The sequence below is a fragment of the Blastocystis hominis genome, assembly GCF_000151665.1.
Source record: "Blastocystis hominis, Singapore isolate B (sub-type 7) whole genome shotgun sequence assembly, scaffold_1".
NCBI lineage: Eukaryota > Bigyra > Opalinata > Blastocystidae > Blastocystis > Blastocystis hominis.
In genome coordinates this window covers 1,351,042-1,375,742 of record NW_013171816.1, presented here as the reverse complement: position 1 = coordinate 1,375,742, position 24,701 = coordinate 1,351,042, and the positions used below count along the sequence as shown (strand labels likewise).

The following is a 24,701-nucleotide window of genomic DNA, read 5'->3' as shown; positions in this document are numbered from 1 at the left end:
AGCGTGGACACCTGCTCGAATCGAGTGGGCGTAGGAAGGCCTGAAAGATCGTCCGGGGTGAGCAAGGACTTCGAATCCTTCTCGGAAGGTATGATCATTCCTTCTTCAACGAGCTCATCTTGCGCATAGCAGAACCCAAGAAAGAGCGAATAGCAAACTCCCGAATCGCTTCCGCATGTCAGAACGAAGCCTTCGTTGTGGTCTTTCAGATCTCCATAAATAGTGCTCATCATCAAAAACTCCAATGGTGCATCCATGACATTCGCATCAAATAGAATACGCCCTTCGACGGAATCCAGAATGAGAAGTCGCCCTCGAGCGGTTCCTAATGCGATGAGATACGAATCGAGGGGAGTGTGATAGTTTGTTCCTTCGGAGAAATGAGCGGTGGACACGGAAGGAACGATCGTGGGGATCAAAAACGGTTCTAAAGTGTTGTGCGGCGAGTGACCGAACGTGCTGTCAGAGAAAGGAATCGATCCCGAATAGGACACATGAGAAGGAAGCGATTGCGAGCAAGTGTGCGACACTAAAGAGCCATCCCCGCCATCACTATCGCTTCGCAGGTCTTTTGTTAGGTGATCGAGTTGGACGCAGAACTTCGAAATGGCCACGGAAACCACTTCGTTGCAGACATTGAGCGACCAGAGCTGCATCAGCCAGTCCAATCTCCACATCGATACCGCGCCGTCATCGCTGCAAATCAAGAAGAGAGGCGGGGAAGTGGGAGAAGGTGGGAGTGGGTGCACATGGATGTTGTTGTCGGTCACGTGGAACGCGCAGTTTACAGATGAAAACAACGAATAGCGACAATTGAATCGGCATTGGGAACTTCCCTGCGAAGGACTTTGTACTGAATATTGTATGGAACCTTGCGAAGTTCCTTGCGAAGTTCCTTGCGAAGTTCCTTGCGAAGTTCCTTGCGAAGTTCCTTGAGAAACTCCTTGAGAAATTCCTTGCGAAGTTCCTTGTGAAGTTCCTTGCGCGATTCGTTGAGTCAGCTTCAAATATGCGGCCTGCAGCGATTCCGTGGGCGTTCCCTGTGGAGAATTTTGCAATGTGGGCACGGCGCTCTGCGACAAGCACTGCGAATAGTCTCCGGAAAGCACCGTCTCGTCCTCGCTCACGTGCGTGCAGCTCCCACAATCGCAGAAAATCAGATCTTCGGACCCCGCGTCTTCGTCAGCATTCAAAACGCGATGCAACTGATCCTGCAGCGAGTTGTTGTCCCAGCCATTCTCAAACTGCTCCGCGTTCATGAAGTCGCTCCCTCGCGACACTCCCCAGAACGAATGCGCGCCGCGTGAATGAAGCGAAGACCGAGAATCGGAAGGCTTTTCGTGCTGGGTCGAACTGTGAACGGGCGAATGGGGCGCGACCACGCTGAGAACATACGACCCGTTCGAAGTCCTTCCCAGAACAGAGAGGTAATCGCCCGAGTTCACGATCCCCACGATCTTGTAATCGGTGGGGCAGGAGGAGAGCAGATGGACATGGAAGCAAGGATTAATCTCGCTGACCTCCTCGTAGCATTGATCCTTCGAAAAAGCGAGTAGCATATCAGACAAAAATGTTCTATTCTAAATCCATCGAGGCAAAACGTACTTATAAACTGCAAAAACCAAAGACGAAGACACACAGACCCGATCAATCCACAGCAAATCTGAGTTCGTTTTAAAATTGCTGAGACCCGAACAAAAGTTGATGTCCAACGTCAGAGCGTTCCATTGGAAAACAATCCCTCGATAAAGAATGAGATAGCAATCTTTTTCCAGCCATTGGATGGAATTAGAGGAGGGAAAATCTCCCGACTCCACGCCTATGATCTTGGAAGCAGGGATTGTGATATTGGAGATTACTTGTTGCTTGGATAAGTCCCAGCTTGTGACTATTCCTCGATTGTTTAACGAATAAAGTAAATTTGGGTTCGATGAATCGATGATTAACGATTCGATTTGTTTATTGTATCGCCCAGTAATGCAATACGCAAAAGATAAATCTAGGTCAACACTTTGAATATGCGAGTACCATTATAGTTAAAACAATAAATAGATCCTGTTACACTAGCCAGCAAAATGCGATTCAAGTTCGGTTGAACGCACAACTTGCAGTATTTTGCTATTCGCATTATCACGAACAATTAAGCTTACCACTGACAGGCAAACTTTCCGCTCGAATACACTTTGCTTTCGACAGGTTCCAAATGCTTAAAAACTCGTCAACTGATACCGCCATCAAATAATCGTCGCCATCCTACCCATTACAAAAATACTCTTCAAATACTATAGCAAAAACAGCGACAGAGGAAATGGACTTGGAATGACAAGCAATGCGCAGTATTGGATTGCAATCATCACTATCAATCAACTATTAGTATAGAATCCAACATTCTTCCTCTTTTTGACTTTGCTATAAAGGTTGAGCTTGCAACAGATTCATAAACCTATATCAAGTCAGGACATCTCATTTCCAAATACATAAATAATATTCGGAGCAACATGCCTTCGAACTCCCACTAGATACTTTCCACTTATGGACATTTCCAAAATGGAAAAAGTATCATATTTATCTTCCAGGGGAAGCACGCATGCAGCCAATTCGCTCATTTAATAAAAGTAGAAGAGGTGTGTTTCGAACACAGGGAAGGTGAATGAACTGGAAAGAGGAGGAGAGTGAGTTACCACTCGGCCAGATCAGAAAAACGAAATCGAGATCTTACGAGTTCAATATTTATATCGTTAGAGGACTCATGTAAAGAAAAACTAATAAAAAGTGTTAAAATGCTCCAATTCGTCGTGTTTTTCTTATTTTCTGTGATCTATGCAAAGAATTATGCAATCATCTATGCAAGTATCGAGCCAATACGCGACACGGACTTACCTTCTACCCCTTGCCGTATTATCACTGTATCAATAAAATCAATTCGTAATGTTATAGTACTTGACTGCAACAGGTTATGATATTGATAATATCGTGTACATGGTTGATACTACAGACTATACGATGGATTGGAATTCGTGCTACAAGAATTGGTATTCCGGTGATAATTATTACCATCGTGACCGGCCTTATAGTTTTTTTTGCGGGGACATTCATTTTGCGGGAAAATATGTCAATCCACGATTTTTAATGAACTATATGAAGGGTGATTATAACTATGTTAAAAAGCAGTCTAGACTCAACTCATTCAAGCAACTCAATGTTTTCTTACTCCTTTGTATTTATCGTAGCTTACTAGCAGTGATGTTCTTACTGTCTTCTTCATGGATACACATGGTCGAGGAAGTCAATTCTATCCCTCTCGTACATTAACTTCCTCCTATGTTAAAGACACCCTGAAGTATATGAGCAACCAAAAGATGTAGGTTTTCTCACTCGCTTGTAAGGCAGGTTCAAGCGTCTGATCATTTTTGCTGAGGCGGCGTATGCGGATGCTGCTTTTTCCTATGCTCGGAGCATGCGGAATGTGTTAGTGATGACCATCAAAGACCGCCAAATGAGTGGTTATTTCGCGCATGTGTACGAATACGCAGCTGTCTCCAAATACGTGAAGAACGTCTGGGACAACACCTGGATCTCTCTTCTCCCTCTCGCCTGCGATCGTTCGGCGAGATATTTGATGAACATGGCCGTGGCCGCTTCTCTCCAGCAGGTCGACCAGCTGGCTAATCCTGTAGTGTTCGGCGATCCGTTGCTCGTGGATAAGAAGCTTTCTTCGTTGATGGGGCTTGGTGGGAGCGAGGGTTGGAGCGTAATGAGTAGAATGCAAGAAGGAGTTTGGATCAGAATATGGGGAAGTGCCTTTGAAGGACGTGCAGGGAGTTGTGAGTGCAGTGATGGCAAGCAACTTCAATCAGACGATTCCGCTGCAGTACTATCGCATGCAGTTCAAGTCCTATATGGAGGAGGTGTCGGCGAAGTTGAAGAAGCTGTTTATGTCGGAATTGGAGGAGAAGAAGGGATTCCAAATGGATCAGGATAGCTGCGTCAGTCAGCTTATGATAGATTTTATAGATTCATGCAGTTTCTATTTCCCGCTGAATAATGATTTTGTGTCTTATTTCTGGACGTTGTGTCACAATCGAAAAGGGAATGGTATTTATGTTATCGACTTTAAAGAGATCTGCAGTGCGAAATAACGAATTTGTTCAATAAACACTCGTTCCTTTCTATTTCTCTTTGTTTGTTCATTCAATAATTCATTCATTCATTCATTCATTCAATTCATTCTTTCATTCATTCCTCTCACTGCTCTACTTTCAATCACTCAATGAATTCATTCAAATATCGGTCGTCTTTCGCCTCGCTCGGCTCTTGCTTCTCTTGCTGCCCCTCGTTTTCTTCCTGCTTTTCTCTTCGCAGTCGCTCTTCCTCCATCTCCAAATCCGCAGAGTGCTCGTTCAGCAGAATGTACGTCCGCGTGGAATACCCAAATCGCAACTCATCGCCTTCACGCAGCTCGTAATATCTCGACGCCTCGATCTTCTTGCCATTCAGATACGTTCCATTCGTCGATTCCAAGTCCATAATATACGGCCTATGCTTCAGCCCTTCGGTTCTAGCCTACCTGATCACCATTCGGCGGAATTCGCCCTTTTCCTTGCTGTTCTATTTCTCAAAAACGATCGATTCATTGCTCACCATGGGCACTTTGCGGAACTGTAGCACGGCATGCTGCTTGCTGATCGATTCATGGTAGAGCAGCCAATCGCAGACGCGCTCATCTCGACCAATCAAAAACGCGGAGCAGCGATGGAGGTATTTTGTATCTACATGCCACGCTGTTCATTCGAATACCAATAATTTGGTTGTCCTTGAATTCGTATACACGCCATTTCAAATTGGGCTTCGCGGCATCTGTAGGTTCGCACCACTAAAGCTTAATTCGGACACATATGAATACTTTCAGCAAAACACCATTGTACATAACTCCTGTATTGCGGTCTTTCCCCAAAGCACCGGTTACTTTATAGTTTGGCTCTTCTTTCTCGACTAACTCTCCATCGGGTCCTTTTACCATTACTCTTATCATTATCACACATTCTATCCATCTACTTTTTGTCCTCCACTTTTCTACACATTATCTCGAGCCCTCAAGTCTTACTCCTTCTTTTCACTCGATTTCTTAGGACTTGGACTTCTTGACGACGAAGAATAATCAGAGTAACTGTAAGAATACGAATAATCAGAATAACCCGAGTAATCGGAATAGTCTGAATAACTACATTTTTAATAGTTAGAATCATATATACCTCGGACTACGGCTTCTTCGGTGTCGGCTTTCCTTTGAATGGCTACGTGATCTTCTTGAACGATCACGACTACGTGGTTTCCTATCTCTACTTCTGGACCCTACATAAATATTCCAAAATGATCAAATGGTACTTGATCTTGCCATGGAAAAGAGGAGAATGTCAAAAAATAGTTCATGAAAGAGGGTATTATTTTAAACGAACAAAATATCCCATCATATTCAAGAGATTGGAATCAACGAGAACGACTAACAGCGATTTCTCTGCAATTGAATCAGATATCGGATCAGATCAACAAATTTGGTATAAGTAGCAGTGGAGATACTAATTCAAAGGGAATTCTTTAGACGAAGGACTGAGCGAGTTAGAACATCGATTGGATCAAATAGACAAAAGAGTGAAGTAGGGACATAGTGGATTTTTTAACTGTAGAACGCTAGAGTCCATGTTAGAGTAATTGCTGTGCTATTTTGGATTTGTTTGTTGATAACGATTTTGGAAAATTGGAAATAAAAGCAACTACGGATTTTGTAAATTTGCAATGGGCAAAAAGCAGCACTCTAAAGATCGTTTGTTTATCACTCAGTCAGAGTGGAAGAAGGAGTTTGGAGGCAAAAAGGACCATGAGGTGTAGGGTTAATGAAGTCCTTCGTAATGTAGATATGAAAAGCAGATTCTTCCGTTCAACTGCTGTTGTCTATCCTTCCAACCAGTGGTCGATGGTGTAATCACCAAGGAAGGATTTCTCTTTGAGAAGAAGAATATTTACAAGTATTTGAAGGAGTATCATGTCAACCCTTGCACTGGAAAGAAGATGACGATAAAAGACCTATTCCCTGTTCATTTCTACAAAAACTCGGACAACGAGTACCACTGTCCTGTCACATATAAAGTATTCACCTTAAATTCAAAAATTGCGGTTATTCGAACGTCTGGGAATGTGTATCTCTACGACTGTATCAAAGAACTCAATATTGATCAGAATTGCTGGGAGGACTTGATCACCAGTGAGCCCTTCACGAAAGATGACATCATCATTCTTCAAGACCCTTCCAAGCCGGACCATCGTCAAGTTTCCCAGTTTTTCCACATCAAGCAGGAAGACGAGCTGAAGAAGAAGCGAAAGAACACGAGCGTCTCCCTCAATCCGAGCATGCAGCGCCTCATCGACGAGGTCCCATCGCTTTTTTATTCTTCGTAACGCATAGATTCGCGCCAAATCCGAGAAAGAAAAGAAAGAAGAGCTCCGAAAGAAATCCGAGTTCGAAGCAGCGCGTCCTCGCTCTCTCCAGACCTCCAACGCGTACTCCTCCTCCCTCACTTCCTCCGCGATCACCGTTCTCTCCTCTTTCTTCCCTCTTTTTCTCTAGATGGAGAGCAAATACGACTTCGCCACCGACGAGGAGATCGAGCGTCGTCGCTACGACCTCGTCCGCAGTCTCAAAAAGAAGGGCTACGTCCAGCTCGTGACCAGTCTCGGCACGCTCAACCTCGAAATCCACTGCGACCTGGTTCCGCGCACCGCCGAGAACTTCCTCGGGCTGTGTACCGCGGGGAAGTACGACAACACGCCGTTCCACCGGCTGATTCCGCGCTTCATGGTGCAGGGCGGCGATCCGACAGGTGAGTTCGGTCCCATAAATCGAACGTAGGGACCGGCACGGGGGGAGAGAGTCTGTGGAAGCGTCCCTTCGCGGACGAGTTCCATCCCAGTCTGACGCACAGCGGGGAGGGCGTGGTGAGCATGGCCAACAGCGGACCGAATTCGAATGGAAGCCAGTTCTTCATCACCTTCGACGCCGCTCCGCATCTGGACCGCAAACACTCCGTTTTCGGACGGTAAGCGAGAGAGAGGAGAAGAGGAGTGACGCGTAGCGTGGTCGGCGGACTGGCCGTGCTGCGCGAAATGGAGAAACTGCGAACCGACGCGTCGGATCGACCCACGAAACCGCTGACTCTGGTGAAGACGATCGTGCTCGCCAACCCCTTCGATTTGGCCGACCAGATCATGAAGCGCGATTTGGAGATCGAGAAGGCGCGGGAAAAGGCGGTAGGATCGCGGGGAGGGAGCGAGGTGTAGCAGAGCGAGAAAGCGCAGCCAGTTCAACAGCCGAAGCCGCAGAAGCGCGGAGGGTTGGGAAATCTGCTGAATCTTGCGGATGAGGAGGAGGAAGATGAGGAAGAAAAGAAGCGGAGAAGCATATTAGAGTCGATTGAGCAGCAGACGTCCAAGCACGAGGAGCAAGCGATTCCTGTGTCTAAGAAGCCGAAACAGGGAGGATTCGGTGATTTTTCGTCCTGGTAGAGGTGTTTGTTTTGAGAGAAATAATCGCGGAAATGGTTCAAGGACTTGTTTTGACTCAATAACCAGTAATATGAGGTACATCACCTTTAAGGGACGTACGAGTCGATTGGAATTGCTAAAGGACTAGCTGAACAACTGCGTTATCGGATTATTGTGGCAACCCTAACCAGAAAGCCGATTGTAATTACGAACATCCGTGAAGATGATGAAAACCCCGGAATGAAAGGTTCAGATTCCGATTTGGACGCTTCTGTCTAGATTATGAAGTGAAGTTCCTAAAAATGGTGAGTACATTGTCCAGTGGTTGCGAAGTGGACATTAACGAAACAGGAACGCGCCTATTATATAAACCTGGTAACTTTTGCTGATTTCGCGCTTAGACTCTAGGCTTTATCAACGGAGGAAAGTATCAGTTTCACTGTGGAGAGGAGCGAGGAATTGGCTACTTCTTGATGGGCCTTCTTCCCCTTTTGCTGTTTGGAAAGGTTCCAAGCAAAATCGTATTCTCTGTGGTGTTTTCCGTCTCTTTTTGATCGTCAGGGAATCACTAATAACAAAAACGACATCAGTGTGGACATCATTCGAATCGTAACGCTTCCCCTTCTCGCGAAATGGGGAGTCACCGAGGGCTGCAGTCTCCAAATCAAAAAACGCGGCGCGGAGCCCAATGTGCTATCCACCTCATGTGTGATCGATGTCTAGGGAGGCGGCGAAGTGATTTTCAACTGTCCCACAATGCGCGAACTCGATCCCGTCGACCTCACCGATGCAGGCGTCGTCAAGCGAGTCCGCGGCGTCGTGTACACGATGCGCGTGTCCCCCGTGGTACTCCAACTCGCTTGTTTCCACGTTTAGTTCGCCGATCGCGTGATTACGAGCTGCAGAGGACTCTTCAACAAGTTCATCCCCGATGTGTAACCATCTCCCCGACCTGCTCATCTAGGCATATTTTCAAGGACCACTACACGGGAACGGAAAGCGGACGCTCTCCCGGATATGGAGTCACGCTTCTCGCCGAAACGGTTAATCATTACAACTACTGTGCGGAGATGATGGGAGTGAATGGCGCGTTGGCTGAAGAACTCGGCGTTGCGTGCTCGGAGCTGCTTTTAGAGGAGATTGCGCGCGGAGGATGCATCGACAGCATTCATCAGCCGCTTGCGGTGCTTTTAATGGCGTTTTCTCCGGAGGATGTGAGCAAGATCCGAACGGGACCGTTAACGACGACGACAGTGGGAGTAGGAGGCATGATGGGATGGTGATGGTGAGATGCTGCGATTGCTTCGCGATATGATTGGAATCGTGTTCCGCTTGCGTCCGGATGGGGATGAGGGAGGCGTGTTGATTAGTTGTGTTGGAAGTGGTTATAAGAATATAAGCAGGAAGGTCACATAGTCTTTTTGATTGTTTGTTGAATACAATTAAGAATATAAAAATAAAAATAAAAGCGAGGAAGGAAAGGAGTCGTGAGAAAAAACATGTGCAAAAAAGTGCTCATTTGTGCCAATGATTTGCATGTGTTTTGATTGGTTGTGTCTTTTTACTATATTGCTTGGAATAAATAACACTATGTATCCACGTACTCCATGCTTTTTATTTGTTTTATGTAATACCATTAATAGTAGTATTATAAATAGTTTGCTTTGCGAAATCTTTGGAATGTGCGTTCAATGAAGACTATCTAAAAATTACCCGGGAAACGAGATCTCATGCCGCTCAGGAATCCTATTCTATTCTCGATGGGTCTGATGTCTTGCTATCAAGTAAAGAGCTAGGCGATAATAGTCTCGTAACAACAGAGCACTGTATCAACGCTTCAGCAACCCATCTCTATACTCTTGAGTTGAAGGACCTTTGGGATAATTCTTGGTCTGCCGGTTCTTATATTCAGATAGATGGTATCTACGGCAATCCGTTTTTTAAAAACATGATGGTTCACAGTCATTTGGAAAGATATACTCTATCCCTCTTGTATCCTATCTTGAAGGGCCAAACTTGGAAAACTAGTCGCGGGCCCGTTCCTACAGATTGGAATGACTTTTCCTTTAATGAGACAAGCTGGATGGACTACGCTGCAGGCACCTACATTGAGATTTCTGGTGGTACACAGTACCTAAGATACTATGCAACTGGCGCAAAGAATATGGCAGCGTACGAAGCTCAGTTTTTGTATCAGCATGGCATAATCGTATATATAAATGGACACGAAGTATACCGAGACAACATGCCCTCCGGTGCGATATCGTCCGATACTCTTCCTATAAGCAACTATACAACAGCCGACTTTCGTGGTTTTGTGCGTCCTGGAGTCGAGATTCTAAATGTTCCGACCGCAGTGGCTGTTGAATTGCATTTTCAATCTGAACCGTCTAAATTCATTTTTGACTGTTTCTTGGCTGTGTACGGAGCCACAGCGAACGACGCGCCTTGCTATGTCGTGACAAGAGACGTTTCTCTCTCAACCAATTCAATTGAAGTTACGGATCTTCACCAATTGTTTGATTTGGATCGCGATAGTTACGCGGTTATCTCCTTCAATCAAACTTATACAGCCGATATTATATATAGTTTCACTCATCTCCGTCCCTATATAAATGGTCTGCTGTTCTATGAAGCGGATGAAGTCTCTGCTCCCACCGAATTTTCTTGGGATGGAAAAGTGGAGGTAGAAGAACCAGAGGAAGAAGGTTCCTGGTCCAACATAATCATACAAACCAACGCCCAATACAAGATGAGATCCTCGAATTTCTTCTATGGATTTTTCAATTCGGGGCTTTTCAAGTCGTATCGGCTGCATATCACTGATTCGGGAACGAAGGAACTCAATCTCCAAGAGATCCAGCCGATGGTCTGCACAGTCGGCGTGCCAACAAGCATTCTCTACACCACCAGTTCTTATTCTGTGCTGGTGAAATATAACTCGGTCCTAATCGAGACGATCGTGAAGGAATTTACGAATTGCCAGGTGACTCCGCAGCTTCCAGAAGGAGTGACGTTGAATTCTACGAATTGCGTTGTGTCGGGAATTCCATTCGAAGTGATGGAGAAAACCACGTTTACGATCGTGTCACAAATGAATAATCAGACATTTACCGGAGAATTCTCGCTTACCGTGGAGGGATGCGATCAGATTGTGGTCGATATCCAGCGATTGTGTTCCCATTTTATAAATCAAGAAGGATTCCAAATCACCAATCTTGAAACAAGCGAAATTGTGTATTCGGTGACTCCTATGTCCGAATCACTGAATGGAGAGCTTATTCACACCTATTTATGTCTACCTCAGAGTCGATTTCAAGTCACAATGGTATCGATTTTATCGAACTGGCATTTTATGTCCTTGCTTAATATCTACGTCCTTTATGATGGTGGATTCGAGGAGTTGGTGGCTTCTGGACATTACGAGTCGTTGCTGGGTTATACGACAGTACAATTCACTACAGAATACCCGATTTTCGCACAGGAGAGTTGGCACTATTTGATGGGAAGCATCCCTTCGAACTGGACAAACGATGATATGGAATCTTTTTCTGTCGGAATGGCAGGCAGTTTTCCAGATTCCCCGAATGCAATTCAGCTCTATAAGAAGAGTTTCACGTTTGCAGATGTCACATCGCGAGCCGGTTTTGTGTTGAACATTCGCTATCCAGCGGGTGTGATTGTGTATCTCAACGGAGTCGAAGCATGGCGAAACAACGTCATTGGCGATCTGTCCACCACGTCTGTAGCAACCTAGTATCGTCAAAACAGCACGTATCAGCAAATTTCTTTACCCATTCGAACAATTGCCACAGAAAGCAAGCCTTCTGTTTCTTATTTAAATAACGGTCTAAACACGATTGCGATCGCGCTGGTAGCTTGCGACGATACTCAACGTAGCTCCGTTTTCGATTGTGCATTGCATATTTTGTCGTCAGGATCCGAGCCGAGGATCATGAGCAATTTCCAACTGTCCTATTTTAATGTTCATGGAATTACGGACTGCTTCTTCGCAGGTAATGTCGAATGTACGCTTCTTAGTTTCCATTGCAATAACTATCTGCGAGTGGTGTTCGATAACGATCGTCGCGAATGGGTTAACTCCATTGATTTGGTGACGTCACTTGAGGTGACGCTATATATGATTCACAGTATGATTATTAAGGCGCGAAATAGTGATCTGGAAGAGTGGACAACGCTGGCTTCGCCGTCTAAAATCATTTGGTCGACGATTGGTCAGTCTCGCAGGTTTTTCTTCGCAAACAACGAGCCTTACAACCAATACAGCTTTGAAAATTTTGCGGCCGATAATTGTTATTGGAAATTGAGTCATCTCAAGTTAAATGCGCACCCCACTGGAATGACAATCCCCGATTTGGCGTACCCACGACACTCTCTGGAGGTCTATCAGAACAATGAAATAACCGAGATGTACCCTTTATATGATTACTATTACGATTTCAATGTGAATTCGACTCTTCCTCCAGACTTGAGTCTCGATCCTTACAGTGGGCGGATTTTTGGATTTATAAGAAACCTGCCTTCGGCCCATACCTACCAGATTGTTGCGAAGAAGTACACTGGAGAGCTGACCTCTGTCACACTCAACATTAGTGCGGTTGATTGCTACGACGGAAAGAGCCTAATAACGTTCGCCACCATGCAAGATATTTACACTATGGTGTACAGCTACAAGCTTTACAAGGGAAAAGACACGAAAGGCGAGTTGGTTTCAACCATCACGTCGTTCATCGATAAAGATCAGCTGAACTTTGTGGACTTCTGCCTCCCCTACGCTCTGTACACACTTGAAATCATCGATGGTAATGGAGGTAACGCACCTGCTTACAACGGATATTACCTCGCGGTCGATAAGGGAACTATCAAGTTCGAGATCGGCTTGATTCCCTCTAGCGTTTCCTCCGTTTCTGTGCTCTTTTCCTCGTATCTCCCCTTTCAGATCAATCGGGATGATTGGCAGGTCGAGAAGTTCGTGGATCTCTCTGGAACGGACTGGACTGCGGTCGACTTCGATGATTCTGGCTGGCAGCGCATGAAAGCGAGCGAGATCGGGACTTCCGAGTTAGTCACGGTGTACACGCGGCGATCGTTCGAAATCCCCAATCTCTCTGAATATACTCTGTTAAACGTGTGTGTTCGGTACGTTGGTGGCATCGTCGCCTACTTCAACGGCCAGAAAGTGGCTCGATTCAATCTGGAAGACGACGCTTCTTCTTCCCAACCTTCCATTAGTATTCACGATCCTAACACATTTTCCTTTTTTTCACATCATTTTTTCTGCGACTAAGGCTGTTGCGGGAAAGAACGTGATTGCCTTCGAGGTTCATCGCCCCATTACCTATACTTCCACGAAGATGATCACGTTCGACGCCACGGGTGTCTTTGGAGTCAATGAATGCTCCTTCGCTCTCGACTCGTATACTATTATGGACAGTTCTCTCGGTCATCCAGAATCCGTAAAACAACTGTTTGACTTCACTCCCGCCGTTACCTACCTTTTAAAGAATCAGGTGGGGGACTACATCCACTGGATGGTGGAGAACATGGAAGGCACCAAGTTCAACGCCTATGCCTGGCAAGTTACTTTCAACAGGATCGGTTGGGGCATGTCGCTCTATGCACGCACCAGCGATCCTAGAAGCGATCCCAGCGATTCCAGAAACGACACAGCGGGCTATTTGAAGGTGTTCACGGGCAGGAATCTGACTCTGGTAAAGATGAGCCGTACTTTATTTCAAACGCCGTTGAATCTTTTGCCATTCGACGAGTTCCGCTTAGTAATCGACGTTCCGTTTATCGATACCATTTATATCTTTTCGCACTCGTTTCTCTATTGCAACGTGTCTGGTGCTGATTCCTGTAGCGAAAGCGGCGAGTTCCCAGCGGCCGCGAACGGAAGCATCTCTCCTGCGGCTTGCCCCTACGGCTACGCGGGCTATCGCTATCGAGAGTGCCTCAACGGCGAGCTTTCGGAGATCCACGATGAGATGTGCGAGCTAAAATTGCCGAAAAATCTCAAATACGAGGCGAACTCGTTTTCTTTCTTTATCGATGCTCCCTCCAGTACTGGACTTCCTCGCTATACCAATCTTATCGATCAGTTCTCCATCTACGGAGAGCAGCAGCTCCCTCTTGGCTTGACATTGGACTCGAATTCGGGAGTAATCAGCGGCGTGCCGGAAGTGGAATGGGAAAACGCGACGTTCGTAGTGTTGGGAGAGAATGCAAAAGGCTTTACGTTTACCAGGATTTCGATCCAAGTGGAACAGGGATACTGCGAAGCTGATTCTGAGTTTGAGCGAACGAAGACAGGAGAGTACGCAGTGTATGCATGCTCCTCGCAAGGGTTGTATCTCGGGGAAAGGAAGCGGAAGTGCGAGGCGACAACGAGGGGAGGGAAGTGGAGTTCAATCGAGGGAATCTGCATATCGATCTTCTCGATCGTGGTGATGATTCTGCTGATGGTGATTCTAGGAATCTTGGTGGTTGTTCTTTTTGTACGAATTCGACAGGCGAGGAGGCAGGAGAAGAGGAGGAAATTGCCGAAAACGTACATTCAGCAATATGTGCCAAAAGAGTTTGAAATGGTACAAATTTAGAAGTGAAACAAGGTGAGAAGAAGAGTCGTTTTGTCCCTAGAAACCGTTTCACTCATTTGGGAGTGTTTGTTCAACCAAACAACAATCTATGCACTCGAAAGACGCGCTGTTCGCTTTTTCTTTAACACTTCAATTTGCTAGAAGTCAGCGAGATCGACTCAATCGGTACGCTCTTTCCATAGGGAGTTTTAAACAGAGCTTCTGTCGAATCGAAGAATTCCTGCAGATTAATTCCTTGGTCTACGAAAAGCAACAAAAGTCAACACTCTACCACTCTCGTATTCCTCTGCTTGCACTAGCATATCCAGTTTGTCGAAATCGAAAACGTAGTTGGACTCGAGCGTCTTTTGCTCTTCGTACTCTGTCCAAAGACCAAGAAATTCTTCTTTCAGCGGTTGGGGGAAGTCAGCCACGATTGTGGAGAGTGCTCCCTAATATGGATGAATAGAAATGCAAGATACCAGTTCCATTTGATGCTTATCGTCTACGGAAACGTCATCGACAGGAGTAATGTCTCCGACAATGCTCTCCGCTAAGTCATGGACAAGTCCCATCTTCATACAACTAGGAAATGACACTTTCAATCGAAACCGACTGTACTTTGTCGACTGTAGGATCTTCAATGAAGAAGGACATCATAGCAACTCTCCACGAGTGATCTGCAACCGATTCAGGATCCTGAACTCCACGATAGACCCATCCTGTTCGTTTGAGGTTCTAGTCCTTATTTTCAGTATGCAGAGCTTGCTTTTAGCTTTCCACAAATTTCAAAGAAAGATTGAAGAGTTGAAGGATTCATACCAACGATAATTGAGAAATGAAGAACGAAAAAGTTCACAAACTACGTCGGAAAGGAGGTGGTCATCCTTCATTTTAGTTCCAAGGTAAGCCCCAAAAACGAAATCTTGAACAAGACCCGCAGAAAAAATCAAGTAAATCTGCTAAAAAGTCCGAACTTTTGGAATTTCAAATACAAGAGTGTTCCGACATTCCAGATAAATATGAGTTCTCTGGAGTATACAATGCAGACAGTATGTAGAACGGTCAATCGACTGAACGATAGGTCTCTGCAATACTCATAAGGTATGTCTTGAGCACTGACAAGAGCGAGAAAAAGGACTGTGCAAAAAAGATTAACAGTATAATAGGGTACAAGAATGAACAGGAATTAACAATAGATATGATGGATTAACCGAGATTTGCGCTACGGAGAACAATACCAGTTTAAGTGATGTATTTCAGTATGTTTTTGTTCATATGTAGAAGATCGAGGAGGTAAATAGCGAGGTTATCGACTCTATTGAAAATCGGCTTGTACCAGGTTTGTAATAGTTGTATTTTCGATAAAATAGGCTCAACGCAAAGTGAATTCCCGGTAATGATGCTGCAGGAATACTCAGTTTCAACCGCTCCCAATTTGCTGTGCAAGTGCGAAGAGATCCTTTGCTCTCGAAAATGCGAACAGTTCGGTCGTACCTATGATTACGACTGCAACTATGTGATTTCCACTCCTGAAGGGGTTCCAACCTTCTATTGGTGGCTTTGTCTGCTAACGTAGGTCCCATCTCCCTGTCTCACCTCCAGCGATACGATTCGCGATTGCCAACTGCTTCAAAACTTGATTCAAAGGGATGGCTGCGCCTCTCGATGTCCCATTATGAACACATCGAGCGGTTTCGAATATCTGTGCTCCTGTCATCCGCGAAACAATCGAGTAAGTCCAGAAATTGTAATAACAAGCAGTGCTGCGCGCTAGACTACTACTATCACAACATTAACTACAGCATGATGCGAATAGGGTCTATTCAGGTGGCAGTGGAAGAGTAGGAGCGATTAGAGTGCATAACAGAAAGAAAAACGCAAAGCCAAGAGGAGATTCAGAAGGAGATGTCTTCCCTGCTACGAAGGCTGTATCGACTCTATTTACATGCATATTACCAGCACTTCTCCGTTTTTGTGGAGATCGAAATGCAGCAACATCTCTATGACCGATTTTATCGATTTGTGACAAGTAGTTTACTATTACGTGAAAAGGACATGAGTCCGTTTTTGCCTTTAGATGAAGTATTTGCTGTTATTTATAAAGTTGCTTGGCTTGTTTGTTTGTAGACATTTTACTTCGCTTCGGGGAGAGTCTATGGATAGTCAGCTTACACGAGCAGACAAGCGAAGAAGGAAGAAGAAGGAGAGAAAAAGGAAGCAACGCCAGTTGTTTGCTATTTCTACAAAAACAAATTCCATTGTGTCAGAAAACGACAAAGACTCAGAGGAGAGTTCTGTAAATGAGGAAGAAAGGGTTTCCGTCACAGTTCCTTCTATCTGCGAGGAATGCAGTGAAAATAAGGTTCAGTACCATTGTTTGGACTGCAAGCATTATTATTGTTCGAGTGTAGGTGGATGTTTGTTTTTGTTGCTCATTTTAGTGCTATGAACGAATTCACCGAGAGCTAATAAAGGAGAAGAGAGAAACACATCCAAATTGTATTGATCTCCTCGAAGAGAAAGAAAGGGAAAAGAGCACGCCGATTGTGAGTCAGATGGAGGTTCTCGCGCGCAATATCGGGTTTGTTCCCAGTCGGTCAGAAAGTCATTCTACAGAAGAAGTGAAGCCAATTTGTCCTCAGCCCAAGCAGCACAACGGACTACGTTGCAAGAAGTGTTTTGAGTTGCTCGTTCGTGACGATGAGTTCTTGTTTGCCTTAATTTTTCTTGACTGTTACATAGGTTTGCAGGTGGCTTGCTGCTCGTGAATCCCATTATTTTAGTGAAACACGGATGGAAAGGACTTCACGAGAAGGGTGGCGTGGTAGGAGTGTTTTATTTTCCATGTGATGATGAGGTATTCTGTAAAAATATGCACAATGTGGGGAGATTAGCGAGAGCGACCTATGCAAATCAAGGAATTCCATTTTATCGACTTCGCGGTGAGAAGACGACTTGGGAGGAAAATTACATCAAGAAGTAGGGGGAAGGGGATGGATTACCAGCAGTCCGCAATTCAGGGACTCCGAAATAATCAGAAACAAACCCATTGGGATTACTCGTCCGCTAATGCCCTGCGAACTGGAAGAATTGAGGCAAAAGGAATCAAATCGAAGGTGACTGTATGGAAATCGATATAACAATGTTGTTTGAGCCAAAGTACAAATTAACTGGAGTTGATTTTGAAACGCTTAGTTTGTCCCACAAATTGTTATCTGTCATTAACAACTAATGAACATATCACACGTTGCTGTATTGTGTGCTATAGCGTTTAGCACAGTTCTTGCTATGTTTTTCTCTTCTTATATGGAAAGTCGAATGGCTGCCCGAGTACCCCATTTCCTGTCTCTGGTTCGAGACCGCACTATCTGCAACGTTAAGGAAATGTTGGATGCGGTTACTGGGAGTTCCTTTGAAATGACAAAGAAAAGAAGTTATAGTGGTGCCAGACTGCAGAAAGAAGAATTGGTTCATAAAGAGAAGCCCAATGTAGATGGCATGGTCTGTAAGAGCTGGGCAGTCATCACGTCCGTCAATTCTCCCACTGTTGTAGTTCGGCAACTAGCTGAGACAGAGGAGAACCTTTGTGTGGTTGTTGTGGCAGACAAGAAGTCTCCGATAGAGTATAACGTAACCCGCGCTCACTTGGTCTATCTCACCGTGGAGGATCAGGAGAAGCTCGATTATAATATTATGAAGTTAGTACCGTGGAATCATTTTGCCCGTAAGAATGTGGGTTTCCTGTATGCTATCCAGCACGGAGCAAAGCGAATTTTTGATCTAGATGATGATAATGAGCTGATTTCAGACAAGAACATTATGAATCAGGTCTTCCGTAAGGATAAGAAGACATTCAAGTTCGTTAATACGACTCAGTACGTGACCAACCCTTACATGATCTATCTGAACAAGGAGGGTGAGTACATTTGGCCTCGTGGCTATCCTCTGGAGGCTATCAAGACCCCTCATGATTACTCCTTCATCGACGAAAACCCCTCTGAGAAGTCTTCGCTGGTGAATAAAATCGGCGTGATCCAATACTTGCAGAACGTGAATCCGGACCTGGATGCGATTTACCGCATCACGAGTACGATTCCTTCCACCTTCGACCCCTCCATCACCTATTGTATCATTTTAAAGAAGACGTCATTCTCTCCATGGAACGCCCAGTCGACTGTATTTGAATATGAAACCTTTTGGGGTATGTTGCTTCCGATGACCGTGCACGGCCGCGTCTCGGACATTTGGCGATCGTACTTCACGCAACGAGTGATGTGGGAGCGCGATAAATACATGGCGTTCTGCCCTTCCATCGTGAATCACATTCGAAACCAGCATAGACTGATCAAGGACTTCGATGCGGAGATGCCGCTCTACACGCAGACCGAAGCGATGCTGAAGTTCTTGAACGAGTGGACGCCGAAGGCGCAGGAAGTTCCAGAGATTTTGGAAGAGTTGTATGTGGAGATGTACGAACGCGGCATCGTGGAGCTTCGCGATGTGGAGTTCATTCAAGCGTGGATCCGGGATCTAGTGCAGATCGGCTATCGGTTTTGAGTTGTTTGTTCACAAACAGAGGGATGACTAGCTCGTTTTCTTCTGGCCTTTCTTGTTCAGCGATTTCCAGCGCGATTTTATATCGTTGGCCGTGCGACGCGGCAGCTTCTACGCTCCACGCTCCCCTCCTCTGCTACCTGTGCGATCGCCGCCCAGTGATTGCCCCACTGCTTCTGCAGCTCTAAAATCAGACGATCTTCCTCCTCCGTCCATCCTCTACGCCTCGATCCCTCCCTCCTCGCTCACCCCTTCTTCACATCCGGTCCGATGTAGTTCGTATAGCGCTCTCGACACTTCCCCGCGCTCCGCCCCTCGATGTGCGACGCGATTTCCTCCCAGTTCCCCGTCCCCAGTCGCTTCACCCACTCCAGCAGCAATCGATCTTCCTCCGGACTCCACGTTCCCTTCTTGATCCCTGGCCGCAGCACCTTCGTGTATCGCTGCATGCATTGTGTGTTGTCGCGCCCCGGAACGCCTACATCCTCGCACTCTTCGCTCGCACTTACACTTGCTGACCTCGATCCACTTCCGCTCGCCAATCTTCTCCACCGCGTCCAGCAGCAACCGATCTTCCTCCTCCGTCCATTTCTGGCTCTTTCTCGGCACCTTCATATCCGGTCTATCGCCTAACCTCTCTCTTTCAATCACTACATCACGCTCACCACCGGCACGCCGTCCACTTCTCCCTTCAGCTCCACTCCCTTCTTTCCTCGATACCGCGGACCATGCCTTCCTCCCGCATTCTCTCCGCTCTCCAAGCTCTCCGCAGCGCCCTCCACGCCCCCTCCGCCGCCGATCTGCACGCTGTTCCCGCGCCCCGGCAGTGAAATCGCGCTCCCCAGTACCGGCGACCCGATCAGCGATGAGTTCGTTCCGGAAGACCCTACCGACGCGCTGATCACCGGAGACCCGATGATGAGGCTGCACTCCGTCACCGGCACCGCGCCCATCGCTTTGAACAGACCCGGACTCCCCGGCACCGGCTCCATGAGGAAACTCCCCGAGAATTGAGGGAGCTGAGGGAGCTGGGGGAGCTGAGAGAGCTGAGAGAGCTGAGAGAGCTGCGTGCTGGCCGTGGACCCCACGGACTCGTCCGACGGCGCCAATTGCACCGGCTGAACGTCGACAGGCGGGGCATCGAGAGGTTGGGATCCCACAGATGGGAGGGGTAGGGACCCCACAGATGGAAGAGATTGGGATCCCACAGGTGGAAAGATATGGGATCCCGCAGGTGGTAAGATATGGGATCCCGCAGGTGGAAAGGTTTGGGATCCCACGGGTTGAGGAGAGTGGGATTCCACAGGTGGAAAGATATGGGATCCCGCAGGTGGAAAGGTTTGGGATCCCACGGGTTGAGGAGAGTGGGGTTCCACAGGTGGAAAGATATGGGATCCCGCAGGTGGAAAGGTTTGGGATCCCACGGGTTGAGGAGAGTGGGGTTCCACAGGTGGAAAGATATGGGATCCCGCAGGTGGAAAGGTTTGGGATCCCACTGTGAGATTGTGATAGACTGGCATGGTGGGAGGCTTCGTCTCCACGGGGAGCGGAGGAGAGGCGGTGCAAACATTGCAGAATGGCTGCATGGGGATGCGAGTGTCGGGAGCGTCCGGGATTTGGAGACTGCTGCGATGCAATTCGGATTGGTCGATGGGGAACGGAAGCGAGTCGACTGGCCTTAGAGAAGTAAAATGAGCTTCGCGATGCGATGAGAACTAACGTGAAGACAAGAAACCGAAAGTACCGAGCTGCGAAGATCGAAAAGCTTTCCAGGTTGGGCTGAGACATCCGAATGAATGTCCGAAGACCTCTTCCCAGAAATAAGAGATCTAGGGATATTAAATGCGATGAATCAATACGTAGTAAAAGAGTTTCTGAGAACATCAAAGGTGTCTGTTGTGCGATTGTATGATTCATCTAAAAAATTGGAAAGAGGGACTGAGGAAGTACTGAAATTGTCGATTCGTATCGAAGAGTCGAAATTCATTTCTGGCCCTTCGGATATCTACGGTTTTACTATTAGAAATCACGCAGTTACCGGCCTGTCAGCAGCATGGAAATAACTGTGATTGCTTCCCTGCAAAAAACCGTAATTTGAAGAATAAAGAGAAGCATCACCCAAATTCATCTCTCGAATAGAGTCTCTTCGAAAACTATCCAAACTTTGCCGTAGCATGAAGCCACCATCTCCTGACCAAGATTGTTGTAACATATCTGCTATGCCTGTAATCATTGATTCCGCTCCATGCTGTTGCAGTTGCGATTGCATTTCAGATCCTTTTGGTTCCCAAACAAATTCGCTATCTCTTAAATTTGCTTGATCGATTGAATCTGTTGATAGGGGTTGACTCGAATTTTTATCATCCATCAAGTAACTATAATACAGGAATATTGATAGTTTGTTGAATTTGCCAGAATTCGTACCTATTTTCGGAACCCATTCATCTCTTTCAATTTTTACTTTCAGAATGTCCGAGGAAATCATAGAAAAGTACCGCCTCCCTCTCAGGAAGGAGCTGGTCCTTACGGGAGCATCGAAAGCAATCAACTGTCTTGCCTGGGATACATCCGGCGCCCGTGTTATCTCGGGCTGCAGTGACCATTTGGTGCGAATGTACGACTTCGGAGGAATGACGATCGAACACGGTCCTTTTCAGTAGGAGTTGACACTGGAGTGTAAGCATAGCACGTTTTCGGTTGTAGAAGGACAGTCCGTATTCTGTTTGAGTTACAGTCCTGCGTCTGACCAATTTGTGGCTTCTACGTCCGATGCAAAGCCCATAGTGTATGATAAGAACGGAAATAAGAAGGTCGTCTTCATCAAGGGAAATCCCTACGTCCTGGACAACACAAAAACCCCGGGCCACACAAACACAGTCCGTGCCGTGCAATGGCACCCCACAAAGCCGGACACGGTGATGTCTGCTTCTCTGGACGGAACGTGCCGTATTTGGGATCTAAACGGCACTCTATCGTTCAACGAGCTCGAATCGGACCGTGTCTTCCAAGTGAAGAACAAGCGTGGTCTTCGCACGAGCATTACCAGCGGGATCTACAACCAGGACGGGAACCAAATCCTTCTGGGATGCATCGAAGGCGGGATCGTGCTCTACGACGAGCGCAACCGCCTCTCTCGCGCAGTGTCCTCGAACTTCACGACGCACAGCAGCCAAGTGGTGGATCTTCGCCTCCACCCGTCGGGCCAAGTCTTCACTTCCCGCGCCATGGACAGCACCGTCTGTCTCTGGGACCTCCGCAACATCAAGGTAGGCCTCCTGCTCGTCCTCTCCCGCAGTCGCCGCTGAAGCGATTCAAGAACGCGAACACCTTCGGGAACGGCTGCAATGTCGCGTTCTCGCCCGACGGCAAGCTGATGGCCTTCGCGATCCCCGCGGATCTCCAGACCGACGCCACCTCGCTCCTCAACATCTACGACGTTTTCGACAGCACGCTCAAGCCGCTGTAGCCTTGTTTTTTCCGATCGAGCCCAGCTATTCGCACGCGTTCCCGCGGGGATCGACGCCGTTCTCGGTGCTGTGGCACCCGAAGCTGAACCAGATAATCGCGGGGATGCACAGTGGGGAAGTGGTGTGTCTGTACGATCCGGCGTTCAGCGTGCGCGGCGCGGTGATGGTGGAGGGCCGGACGGTGGGCGCGAGGCGGCGGAGTGATGTGTAGAAGAAGAAGAAGGTGGAGATGCAGTTCGGCAATCTGATGAACGTGATTTATGCGCCGGAGAGCAACGATGACGATCTGCGAGACAGCCGCGATGAGCCCAAGAAGCGAGATAACCGTCCCGGAAAACTGGATCCGTATCTGCTGAGGTGTGTTTTTTTTATGTAGATATGCGGTCCCTTATCAGGAAATGCTGCATTCGGGAGGCAAAACAGCGTGGACGACGTCGGGTCCGATCATTCCTGAGACGGGATTGCCGATGATCAGCGGAGGCCAGGGACTGGGATTCGAGGAGGCGGAGGTTTTGTCGAAGGTGGACAAGAAGGATTTGAGTAGACGTCGGGACGGAGTGCGAGGTAGATATGGACCCGCGGGAAGCGCTGATTCGGCATGCGAATGACACGACGAAGGACCGGCAGGCGGAGTATTTCACGAAGGTGTTTCAGAAGAACCAGCCGAAACCGATCTTTGCGAAGAGAACGCTAGAGAGGGACTTGGATGAGGAGGAGGAGAAGAAGAGGAAGAGAGTGACGATTAATCATTAGGAGGAGAAGGAGGAGGAGGAGGGAGGAAGGTTGTGATTTTGATTTTGATGATGGTATGATTCTTGTTATCAAGTTATTGAATTTTCAATTCACTCAGGGTGCTAGAGAAGAATATAAATAAATAAATAAATAAATAAATAAATAAATAAATAAATAAATAAATAAATAAATAAATAAATGAATATAGTGAATTGGAATGTGCTTTAGATTCCTATTTTGTTTTTTGAACAAACATTCGCAGGTTTTCGCTTTCATGCCGATGTTCATCCAGAACTTTGAAAGCGACCAAAGCTTGCGGCCAGCTTCCGATTTGCAGATACGAGGTAGTTCTCTTCATTTCACGTTGAACTGCAGGAGATCAGGGACTGCAGCAACAGTCCTTCTATCCACAGTCCAATCAGCTCACTGTGATCACAGATTCCTCGGTTGCCTTTCCAAACAATATCAATCCACAACACATCATCCAGTCATCTCATGAAATCACAATAAACCCTGCTTCGACAACAACCTTCGTTCCTGCTCCCAATGTGAACGAAGGAGTGATCCAACAGCCGGTCAACCCGATAATAAGAGAACAACCGATTCAGCAGGACGGATATGTTCCTCTAAAGCGCATTAAGATAGGCGTTTGGATTTCATTGTGTGCTCTTCTATCATAGGACGAAGGAAGCTCTGAGAAGCGCATAGGGAAGAAGGAGCTGACTCGCTTAGGTATCAATCGTTTTTTCCACAAAACAGAATACAGCAAAAGAGAAGTACTTTCGAACTTTCGAATTTCATCCTTCAGGGAAGTCATCTCCCCTCTCTTGAAGAAATCGAGAATGATCCCTCGACCTTCTATCCTTGTCTCGTAGAGATCCTTCAATGCTTCGGCTGCAACTATTTCGACAAGCAAGGAACCGAGAAGGGTCGCGGCGGCGCCATCACCGACTATCAGCGCGTGACCGGCGTTTTAGAGCGCATCGCCATGGTTTCCCCGTTTCCCCATTTCTCTCTAGATGGAAAAGCAGTGGCAGATCGACGAGAAGAACCCCGAGTTCCCGGTCCTCCGTCGCGCGTGGCGGCGCAACATCCGCGATTTATGGAGCCAAATCTGCGCCAAACTGCAGTCCAAAGCCGGTTTCCACGCTCTCTTCGCCTCCGAAACCGGAGAAACCGGAGAAACCGGAGAACCTGGAGAGTTCGGCGGGGGCGGGAGCGACCCTGCGGACCCGTCGACGGTGGTAAACGTGGAATTTTCGATGAACGGGAACATGGATCACGCGTTTCTGTACGAGAAGCAGGCGAGCGCGCTGAACCACGTGGAGGATCCGGCGCTGGCGATGAGCGAGTTCATGACGAGCGAGGGCAGCATCGAGCAGTCGAAGGACGCGCTGGGGTACGTCGCGATGATGGACGGAGAGAGCGCCGGGAAGCGGAAACCGCGGTCCAAAGTGGAGGTTCTGCCGTTTCCGGAGGATTTCCGGCACTACAAATATCTGCCCGTTTTTTGTCATTCCCGGTGGAGAGTAGATCATCCGCACGTGCCTCAAGCTGGACGGCCTGGACCAGTATCTCCGACAGACCAACACGCTCAAGCTTCTCAAGATCATCGGCGAGTTCGAGCTCAGCAAGCCTTCCTTCTCCTCCGTTTCCACGGTTTCCACCCGTCACCGGTAGATCAAAGACGGCGGGATTTTCTCCGTTTCGGACCTCCAATTGATTCTCCCACCCACCGTCGGCGTCACCGAGCCTCCCTCCAAATCCACGCCGCTTTTCATCGTCAATTCCCGCCATCTCCGACCCGCCA

The 24,701-nt window shown here is 47.1% G+C and overlaps 11 protein-coding genes; 8 read left to right on the top strand and 3 right to left on the bottom strand.

Annotated features, from left to right (window-relative positions):
- Positions 1-2,780: 2,780 nt before the first annotated feature.
- Positions 2,781-4,139, top strand: GSBLH_T00006195001 (uncharacterized protein; the record flags this gene model as incomplete). The annotated part of the gene is given in 6 exon segments (XM_013039415.1): positions 2,781-2,906; positions 2,938-3,032; positions 3,075-3,201; positions 3,231-3,361; positions 3,391-3,743; positions 3,763-4,139. 6 exon segments carry the CDS (start codon positions 2,781-2,783, stop codon positions 4,137-4,139), a joined length of 1,209 nt encoding a protein of 402 aa, XP_012894869.1.
- Positions 4,140-4,263: 124 nt separating this feature from the next.
- GSBLH_T00006994001 (uncharacterized protein) lies at positions 4,264-5,020 on the bottom strand (the record flags this gene model as incomplete). Its single annotated transcript, XM_013039414.1, is given in 5 exon segments — positions 4,264-4,537; positions 4,568-4,608; positions 4,624-4,769; positions 4,774-4,873; positions 4,904-5,020. Coding segments are annotated over 5 exon segments (678 nt in total).
- Positions 5,021-5,370: 350 nt separating this feature from the next.
- On the top strand, positions 5,371-5,765 carry GSBLH_T00001080001 (uncharacterized protein; the record flags this gene model as incomplete). Its single annotated transcript, XM_013039413.1, has 3 exons — positions 5,371-5,555; positions 5,588-5,654; positions 5,685-5,765. The coding sequence occupies 3 exons, from the start codon at positions 5,371-5,373 to the stop codon at positions 5,763-5,765; spliced, it is 333 nt and encodes a 110-aa protein (XP_012894867.1).
- Positions 5,766-5,793: 28 nt separating this feature from the next.
- GSBLH_T00001079001 (uncharacterized protein) lies at positions 5,794-7,332 on the top strand (the record flags this gene model as incomplete). The annotated part of the gene is made up of 6 exons (XM_013039412.1): positions 5,794-5,882; positions 5,913-6,426; positions 6,461-6,589; positions 6,623-6,875; positions 6,905-7,091; positions 7,128-7,332. 6 exons carry the CDS (start codon positions 5,794-5,796, stop codon positions 7,330-7,332), a joined length of 1,377 nt encoding a protein of 458 aa, XP_012894866.1.
- Positions 7,333-7,627: 295 nt separating this feature from the next.
- Positions 7,628-8,958, top strand: GSBLH_T00001078001 (RNA-3'-phosphate cyclase; the record flags this gene model as incomplete). XM_013039411.1 has 9 exons in its annotated part: positions 7,628-7,652; positions 7,685-7,783; positions 7,816-7,911; positions 7,945-8,066; positions 8,098-8,226; positions 8,260-8,382; positions 8,413-8,471; positions 8,501-8,795; positions 8,827-8,958. The coding sequence occupies 9 exons, from the start codon at positions 7,628-7,630 to the stop codon at positions 8,950-8,952; spliced, it is 1,074 nt and encodes a 357-aa protein (XP_012894865.1). The 3' UTR covers positions 8,953-8,958.
- A 5,283-nt stretch (positions 8,959-14,241) lies between these two features.
- Positions 14,242-14,955, bottom strand: GSBLH_T00001077001 (uncharacterized protein; the record flags this gene model as incomplete). XM_013039410.1 has 6 exons in its annotated part: positions 14,242-14,293; positions 14,326-14,396; positions 14,428-14,587; positions 14,618-14,720; positions 14,752-14,873; positions 14,905-14,955. 6 exons carry the CDS (start codon positions 14,953-14,955, stop codon positions 14,243-14,245), a joined length of 558 nt encoding a protein of 185 aa, XP_012894864.1. The 3' UTR covers position 14,242.
- A 1,260-nt stretch (positions 14,956-16,215) lies between these two features.
- On the top strand, positions 16,216-17,281 carry GSBLH_T00001076001 (uncharacterized protein; the record flags this gene model as incomplete). XM_013039409.1 has 5 exons in its annotated part: positions 16,216-16,545; positions 16,580-16,848; positions 16,881-16,962; positions 16,996-17,117; positions 17,147-17,281. The coding sequence occupies 5 exons, from the start codon at positions 16,216-16,218 to the stop codon at positions 17,256-17,258; spliced, it is 915 nt and encodes a 304-aa protein (XP_012894863.1). The 3' UTR covers positions 17,259-17,281.
- An 88-nt stretch (positions 17,282-17,369) lies between these two features.
- Positions 17,370-18,695, top strand: GSBLH_T00001075001 (uncharacterized protein; the record flags this gene model as incomplete). Its single annotated transcript, XM_013039408.1, has 1 exon — positions 17,370-18,695. The coding sequence occupies one exon, from the start codon at positions 17,370-17,372 to the stop codon at positions 18,693-18,695; it is 1,326 nt and encodes a 441-aa protein (XP_012894862.1).
- Positions 18,696-18,717: 22 nt separating this feature from the next.
- Positions 18,718-20,679, bottom strand: GSBLH_T00001074001 (uncharacterized protein; the record flags this gene model as incomplete). XM_013039407.1 has 8 exons in its annotated part: positions 18,718-18,803; positions 18,833-18,911; positions 18,942-19,170; positions 19,202-19,328; positions 19,358-20,407; positions 20,437-20,521; positions 20,552-20,609; positions 20,643-20,679. The coding sequence occupies 8 exons, from the start codon at positions 20,677-20,679 to the stop codon at positions 18,723-18,725; spliced, it is 1,746 nt and encodes a 581-aa protein (XP_012894861.1). The 3' UTR covers positions 18,718-18,722.
- A 903-nt stretch (positions 20,680-21,582) lies between these two features.
- GSBLH_T00001073001 (uncharacterized protein) lies at positions 21,583-22,363 on the top strand (the record flags this gene model as incomplete). Its single annotated transcript, XM_013039406.1, has 3 exons — positions 21,583-21,958; positions 21,988-22,154; positions 22,184-22,363. The coding sequence occupies 3 exons, from the start codon at positions 21,583-21,585 to the stop codon at positions 22,361-22,363; spliced, it is 723 nt and encodes a 240-aa protein (XP_012894860.1).
- Positions 22,364-22,535: 172 nt separating this feature from the next.
- On the top strand, positions 22,536-22,967 carry GSBLH_T00001072001 (uncharacterized protein). XM_013039405.1 has 2 exons: positions 22,536-22,699; positions 22,728-22,967. Exons 1-2 carry the CDS (start codon positions 22,558-22,560, stop codon positions 22,910-22,912), a joined length of 327 nt encoding a protein of 108 aa, XP_012894859.1. The 5' UTR covers positions 22,536-22,557; the 3' UTR covers positions 22,913-22,967.
- Positions 22,968-24,701: the final 1,734 nt, after the last annotated feature.